Source organism: Chrysochloris asiatica, unplaced genomic scaffold, assembly GCF_000296735.1.
Source record: "Chrysochloris asiatica unplaced genomic scaffold, ChrAsi1.0 scaffold00106, whole genome shotgun sequence".
Taxonomy (NCBI): Eukaryota; Metazoa; Chordata; class Mammalia; order Afrosoricida; family Chrysochloridae; genus Chrysochloris; species Chrysochloris asiatica.
In genome coordinates this window covers 9,506,790-9,514,753 of record NW_006408624.1, presented here as the reverse complement: position 1 = coordinate 9,514,753, position 7,964 = coordinate 9,506,790, and the positions used below count along the sequence as shown (strand labels likewise).

Below are 7,964 nucleotides of genomic sequence, written 5' to 3'. Positions count from 1 at the left end.
GTTTCAAACCCTGCGCCCTTTCCCTCACATTTTTGAGATTTCTTTTTTAAAAAAATTTCCCTCTCTTTGCTTAAATTTTCAAACTTCTTTTATTTATTCGAATATAATAACATATACTTACGTTCTACATGTCATAATTCTAATATCTGAAACATTTTTCAAATTCTGTTGTCATAGATTACATTCATGACAATTTATTTATTGGATTAGTAATTTTTGTTAGCTTTTAGTTATCTTTTTAATGTCATCATTTTCCTGGTAATTTTATCTGTGAAAATTCTTTGGAGCCTGAAATGAAAGCAAAGTAAGATTTGCATCTGATTTTATCAGGCACCTGAGAACAGTTCTAGTTCAGGACTGCTGTTGTTAAATGCCATCAAGTCATTTCCGACTCATAGTGACCCTGTATAGGGTTTCTGAAGAGTGGCTGGTGGGTTTAAACTATCAACCTTGTGGTTCGAAGCCCAGTGCTGATCTTAAAGTACCACACCAGGAGTTAAATTCTTATCCTGAGATTTTTCAGATCTCATTATCTGAAAAAAATGTACATTTCTTTAGGATGTGTGATTTCTGAGTGCTAAACTCATGGAGTTCTGGTGTGGCGCAGTAGAATAAGCACTAGACCACAAGGTCAGTTTGAATCACAAGGTCGGCAGTTCAAATCCTCCAGCTTCTCCTCAGAAACCCTAGCTACAGGGTGACTATGAGTCGGAACCAACTTGATGACAATAACAACGCATGTAAGGGCTTTCTTGGATTTACAAATATTCAGGGAAGATTGTTTCATTTTTTCTTTCCATTCAGCACCAAGGTTTGAGATTGTAATTTTCTTGCTGCCTGGGAGGGTTTATTTCTACTTCCTTTTAACAGGGCAATAACGGTTCACTGTGGTAAAGTTTTATGAGGTGGTCTCCTATTAGGCTACTCACTTGAGCAGGCCCTGAACCATGTCCAAACCCATGGGACTTAAAAAACCTACTTATACTTATCCAGTTTGGCAAACACCCTCATTAAAAGCAGTTTTCAGTGTTCCAATTATCTCCTGGGATTTTGCCTTCACTGTTCTTGGCTTGAGTATTCCTTCTATCTTGCCAGCTCCTGGATTCATTTGAACAGAGTTTAAATTTTTAATCTGGAATTAGTTACTGTCAGAGAATCATTCCAGGTATTTGCCAGAAACAGAACTCTTTCTTGATTACTCTTTCTAGATATTTGTCTATTAGATGAATCTTTTTAAAATTAAAATTTAGATTTATTTATCTTCTATGTATTTTCACTGTTTTTATTTTCTAGTTCATTGATGCATAACTTTTCAAAATTATTTTTTTTACTTTTATGAGAAGAAAGACAATGAGTTACTCATTGTCTTTCTTCTCATATAAGCATTAACGGCTTGACACTTCCACCACATCCCACAATATGTGTTGTTGTTTTTATTAAGTGTTGAGTTGGTTCTGGTTCATAGTGACCAAGGAGCAGCTGGTGGTTTTGACCCACTGGCTTTGTGGTTAGCAGTTCAGTGCTTACACAACAGCGCCACTCCAGGACTCTTTGATATGTAGATTATTTAGTCCTTTTTCCCCAACATGGCTTCTTCTTGGACTCTGGTATTACTTACCAGAATGTTACCAAATGCAGAGATTTTCTTTTATCTCAATGATTAGTTTCTAGCTTAATTATGTGTGGGTACAGAATCCCACATTTTGATACCAAATCTTTGAAATCTGTAGATACTTGTAGTTGTTGTTGTGTAGCGTAGTGGTTACGAATCGGGCTGCGAACCTTAAGGTCAGCGGTTCGAAACTACCAGCCGCTCCGCGGGAGAAAGATGAGGCTTTCTACTCCCGTAAAGATTTACACCCTTGGAAACCCTGTACAGGGTCGCTATGGGTCGGACCCGACTCGATGGCACTTAACAACAACAACAACAACCGTGGAGTCGGTTCCAACTCATAGTGACCCTTTACAAGGTTTCTGAGGATGCAAATCTTTACGGGAGCAGAAAGCCTCATCTTTCTCCCATGGAACACCTGGTAGTTTCGAACTGCTGACCTTGAGGTTCGCAGCCTGATTCATAACCACTACACTACCAAAGCTTCTTGTAGTACAGGAGTCAATTTTTATTAATGTTCCATGTGTACTTGAAAATATATATATTCTGGTGAGAATTCTATTTTATTCTAATAAATCAAGTTTGTTACTGTGTTATCTCACAAATCTCTAAGAATCTTTTTTGTTTTCTTGACATATCACTATCTGAAGGCAGTGTGTTGAAATCTTCCATTATCATGATGGGTTGTCTCTTTTCCCCATACGTTCTATCAATATTTGCTTTATTTACTTTGGGCTTTTAGAAAAAAATGCATACTGGTTTAGAATTGTTTTATTTTCCCTGTGAATTAAACCCTTTATTATATAAAGAAAGCGTTTCTAATAATGCTTTGTCTTAAAAAGTCTATTGTGTTCATATTTGTCTTTTTGTTAATATTTATCTTCTTTTCCATTCTTTAGTTTTAAATGCTTTGGCAAGACCTTCACTAAAGGAACGTCCTGAAGTACTTCTCTGAAGAATTTTAACAGGAGATGAAACACGGCTTTCACAGTACAATCCTGAAGACAAAGCACAGTCAAAGCAATGACTCCCAAGAGGTGGAAGTGGTCCAGTTAAAGCAAAAGCAGACCAGTCAGGAGCAAAGGTCATGGCAAGTTTTTTGGGATGCTCAAGGTATCTTGCTTGTTGACTTTCTGGAGAGCCAAAGAACAAATGTGCTTGCTTTTTATGAGAGTGTTTTGAGAGTTAGCCAAAGCTTTACAGAAAAACATCCAAGCGAGCTTCACCAGAGAGGCCTTCTCCACCAGGACAAGGCTCCTGCTCATCCCTCTCATCAAACAAGGGCGATTTTGCAAAAACTTCCATGGGAAATCACTGGCATCCACCTTACAGTCGGACTTCTGTTTTCCAATCTCAAAAAATCTTTAAAGGACACCCATTTTTCTTCAGTTAATAAAATATAAAAAAAGATGGCATTGATATGGCTAAATTCCAGGACCCTAAAGTCCAGTTTTTTAGCACTGGACTAAAGTGGCTGGTATCATCACTACAGTGTCTTGCCCTTGAGGGAGCTTATGCTAAGAAACAAAGCTTATATATATACATTTTAAAGTTTTTATCATGAATTGAGCGAAAGTTTACGGGGCAGATCATCAGTTTTACCTTCAACAAATCAAATTGTTTCATTACAATGATTATAATCCCCCCCATGTACCATCAGTTAACAGTATTTCTATTTATTTTAGCTCTTTAAAAACAAAAACCCAAAAAACTCAGGCATATATAATAATTTACACTACCAAAGGGCACATTCTGCAAGCCTGCCTCCTGGCTGCCATCTCTCAGTCCCTCTTTTTCCATATATCTAGAGTCCTCAGCTGCTCCATCTCTCCATGCCCTCATCTCTGCCTCCATCCATCTCTGGTGTCACTGATTCTCTGGATAAAGTCTAGCATTCCACTTGTGTTCTTCTCCTTTGATGGTCCTAGGATCCTCTGTTTCTGGACTGCGATATTAACTACTCCCCTGTGTTTGTTACAAAACTTCTACCTTTACAATTGTGACAGTCGAAATTAGTCATGATAACAATTACTATTGAATCATAAGAATCTTATCCCCATCTCTTTTTACCAAACCCATCTAGACAAGATGAAAACTATTCAGTGGGGACTCTATCTTCCCCCACATACTCAAAACTCCCTCTTGAAACCTTGTAAGGCAGTCACTTTGTGCCTTTATCACCCCCTCATTTTAGGTAGCCAATGTCTAAGTTTGCAAGGTTGGCGGTTCAAGCTCACCAGCTGCTTCTTGGAAATCCTATACAGGGTCACTATGGGTCGGAATCAATTTGATGGCACTTAATAACAACGTCATCTAAGTTGCCCATCTCTATCTACCCTGTATACAGAGGGGATAGCATTGATACTTGATGTGAGGACTCCTTCCCTCTCTATTGGTATTTTGAGCTACTACCTCCATGAAGGAGCTCTGGTAGCGCAGTGGTTACGAATCGGGCTTTGAATCGAAAAGTCAGCAGTTCAAAACTACCAGCTGTTCCACGGGAGAAAGATGAGGCATTCTGCTCCTGTAAAGATTCATAGCCTTGGAAACCCTGTTCAGGCTCACTATGGGTCGGAACCGACTTGACGGCACTTAACAATAACCACCTCCATGAACATAGGTCAAGTTAATCAAATTGTAGTAATTTACCCTTGTTTCCTTTTTCAAAAAACTTCTGTCTTCTTCTATTCGAGTTCTGATTATCAAGCCATCGAAGCTAGGTCAAATGGGTATTACCTACAAGTTAGGGTGTTCTTGTGCATCTCCCCTCACTTCATATCAGCTGAATGCTTTACTCTCAGCTCTAGCCCTCTGCTGCTATGTTCTTGTCCATGGGTTCAGGTGTTCCCAGGTCTCACCACACTTTGGACCAATCAGCCCTTCTCTCTCTCATCTCCAGGTCACCAGAGTCTATGGTATGTGGTTGAACTCAGCCCATTTCTTCATTGCTGCTGCCTTTCTCTCTCTTCCACTCACCAGTAGACCAACGTGGTCACCAGCAAGCTTGCATGCCTGCTTATGTGTTCCCTTTGAGTTTCAGTCTTGTGGGGGAGGGGTTGTCCTGAAGAGACCTGATAGCTTACCCTGATGGCTTCCTGGTGAACAACTTGCTTATTCTTATAGTAGCCAATCATACTGCCATTTTTGTTTTGGGGTTTTCCTGATGATCTTTCTTTGAAGATGTATCTTCTGTCACTCGAACTGTTCCAGGATGGTCTGCTTGTCCTGTCTAGTGGGAATGCCCCACCTAAAGCTTATATGTTTTCATTTGTATCTTTTAGTTAAAATTTTCCATGAACTTTTTGAAGTCCCTTCATACAAGAAGTGACGTAACAATCTTTTCCCAGCATATTTAACCTTCGACATCTCATAAACAGTTCGTGAACTGCTTGATTCTCTCCTAAATTTATTACCATGAACCTAGTTCGGCTCTGGACATCTCTCTTGTAGCTTAACTCTAGTCTTGTTCCCTAAAGCACATTCTTTACAGCATTGAAAGGGTGTACTGCTTAAAACTGGAATCTGTCACTCTGTTTACAGCACTTTTAAGCATACAGGAACCTCCTCCATGATCTCCCTCCTCAGTGTCACCTCTCATAAACCCTCACGTCATACCTTAGAAACACTGAAATGCTTTTGCTTCCCTAAATGCTCTGTGCTCTTGCAGCTCTCTCTCTCTCTGTTCATGCACCACTTACAACTCTAGCTAGCCACCACTGAGGGATACCCCCTTTCTGAATCACTGAACCTGGGCCTGGCATATGTCCCCAGTACAGGAATTTTTTCCCCCTTAAGTACAGGAATTGAAGGAACTGCCCTTTCAAAGGAAAACAACTTGTGGTCACCTTACCCTCCTCCAAGAGTGACACAGTAAGAGTCATCAAACAGTCCTTCCCTGCAATATTTATTAAGGAATTTACACATACACAGGAGAAAGGCAGCCAGGAACTGTGGTTCCCAAAGGTGAGATCGTTTAAGCCAAGTTTCCTAGTTTTAATTTTCAAGTGGGGTGAACAATGATGGATAAGGGAAGCTGTCCAGGCTCTCCGCCTCATACACCTGAAAAAGTGGGGATACAGAACACTCCAGGGTACAGAGGCAAGAAAGAATGATTGGCAGGTTGGGAGGAGGGGTAAGGAAGAAGACAGCTAGAAATGATTGCAATTTTTTAAAAGTATGAGAAAAACTGGCAACAGTTTTAAGCTGTTGATAAATTAACTCCTCTCTGTTGTAAACCTAAAATTAAACACCACCAAAAATGCCCAGGGCAGATGGGGAGTGGGCAGAAGGTATAAGCCACACCACCCGCACCCACACATATGAAGTATACACTTTAAGCTCTGCATTCCCATGGAAGGGGTTGGTTCTCCAGCCATGGGGTCACCCCTCATTGGAGGCGGGGGTGGGGGGGCAGGCCGTGTGTTTCTGCAGGATCTTCATAAAGTCTTTGGTGCTGATAAAGGCTGAATGAAGAAGCAGGCCCTGGAATCTCAGATGTAGAAAACGACTAAAAACAAAGTAGAGCATTATTTTTGCTCACCTTCCTGGGAGGGGGGTGGGGGGGGTGTCTTATCTCATCCCAGGGCTAGTTGACAACCTGATTCAAGACCAAGGAGTACTTAATTTGATTTCAGTGCTTTCTTAGTCCCATAAATTATAGGAGCATGATGCCTCCCTCTCCTACCATACATTTAAAATTGAAACCACTTACTGATATGTAATAAAGGACCTCAAACCCTCTTTTTTTGGCCTACAACACACAACCTACAGCCCTTTCTCAGTCTGGCAGAAGGTTTCTCTTGGAGGGTAGGTTACTCAGTAGTGGGCGCATTTCTCCCGCAGTTAAGTGCCTCTGCCAACCATTTTCAAGGTGCTGGCTGGTACTAGGAGCTGACTAGGGGCTGAGGCTGGGAGAGATGTCAGCATGGCCAGGGAGCATGTGCAACATGAAGCAACAGAGAGGTCTGAGGGTTTGGGAAATGGCAGAGCTGAGCAGATTGCCAAACCCCAAATGACTCGTTGAGTGATTTCTAAACCAAAAGAGAGAGGTAGGAAAATGGGATGGGGTGGGAGGAGTTGGGGAAAGATGAGAAAGGAAGAGAGGGCCGAGGAGAGTGGTAGCCACACAGGTGCTTGTTTCTATTTCCACATCTGAGGACTGAGAGTCTGATTGGCTGGCTGTCCGTTGCTGCCATTCATTGACTGTCCATAGTTCATCATGCCGCTGGCTCCATAGAAGTTCATCCCAGCCATCTGTTGGGTCATCTGAAAGGCAAAGAGGAGACTTTCACACTAGACTGTGGGCATTCAGCCAACTAGTGCAAAATGCAGCCTAGAGTCCTGTCTGTGAGGAAGAGGAAAATGAGGCAAAGGTATAGAAAACTGTCATACAAAACTGCCCTGGACTTCAATAGATCATTTCAAGGACATGGTGTTGTTTGTTGTTAGGTGCCATGGAGTCAGTACCGACTCATAGCGAAACACTGCCCGATCCTGGGCCAACCTCACTATTGTTGCTATGCTCGAGACCATATAAATGACAGACTTTTCAGAAGTAAGATGTTGACAGAGACTAATAACATTCAGGGAGGGGAAGGAGGAATACTGGATCTAGTCAGCAGGAGAAGCTATTTTCTTTTTCCTGTTCCAGTCCCCTGTAAGGTCAGTCAGTCAGGACAGGGAGATGGTCAGAAAGCTGCAATCAAACTCCACTTTTACAAATGAGCATTCTCAAGGATGGGGGCAGGACCTGTCTCGTGTCATGAGGACTAAAGCTAAGGAACAAGGAGCCTTTCCTCACTCAATGCTCTGCAAGGTCCCAAATACTCAGACCTTCTAAGACCACACATGAAGCTTCCGGTTCTCTCCTCAGCTATCCCAGCCACAACCATTATGGCACTTGTGCACCTCTGGAAGATCCAGGGCCACAGACAAGACTCAGCCAATGAGTGGGACCCCTGCCAGGTGCTTAATGTTCTTAGAGAGGTATCTTGGCAACTGCCAGGCCAGAACCTGGGCTGCCCTTTGTGGGGACTTCTCCACACCTCTGCCCTGGCCACCTTGGGAGTTCAGTGGCTGCCCCTTGACAGTCATCCCATGGGTTGGAGAAAGAGGTAGGGACCCCCTTCTTCCCTCCTCCCAGCTCCTCCAAATCTAGCAGCTCTCCCAGAGGCTGCGGAAATGGTTATTTTAAACCATTGTATGTAATTCCGATTTTTAATAGACTTTACAAGGTTTGGTTTGTAACTACTTGTTGTTAAGTGCCTTCGAGTCAGTTCCGACCCTTAGAGACCCTGTACAGGGTTTCCAAGGGTGTAAATCCTTACGGGAGTAGAAAGCCTCATCTTTCTCC

General features: G+C 42.2%; 1 protein-coding gene across 2 annotated transcripts in view; it reads right to left on the bottom strand.

Moving 5' to 3' along the window:
• Window positions 1-6,586: 6,586 nt before the first annotated feature.
• The window catches only part of SMAP2 (small ArfGAP2), an 89,526-nt gene continuing 88,148 nt past the window's right edge, over window positions 6,587-7,964 (bottom strand). The window contains exon 10 of one of the 2 annotated variants that reach the window (XM_006867590.1): window positions 6,587-6,877. In XM_006867590.1, coding sequence (XP_006867652.1) covers window positions 6,752-6,877 — 126 coding nt within the window. In that variant the 3' untranslated portion in view covers window positions 6,587-6,751. The remainder of the gene's footprint in view (window positions 6,878-7,964) is intronic. The other variant, XM_006867589.1, reaches the window with a different exon arrangement.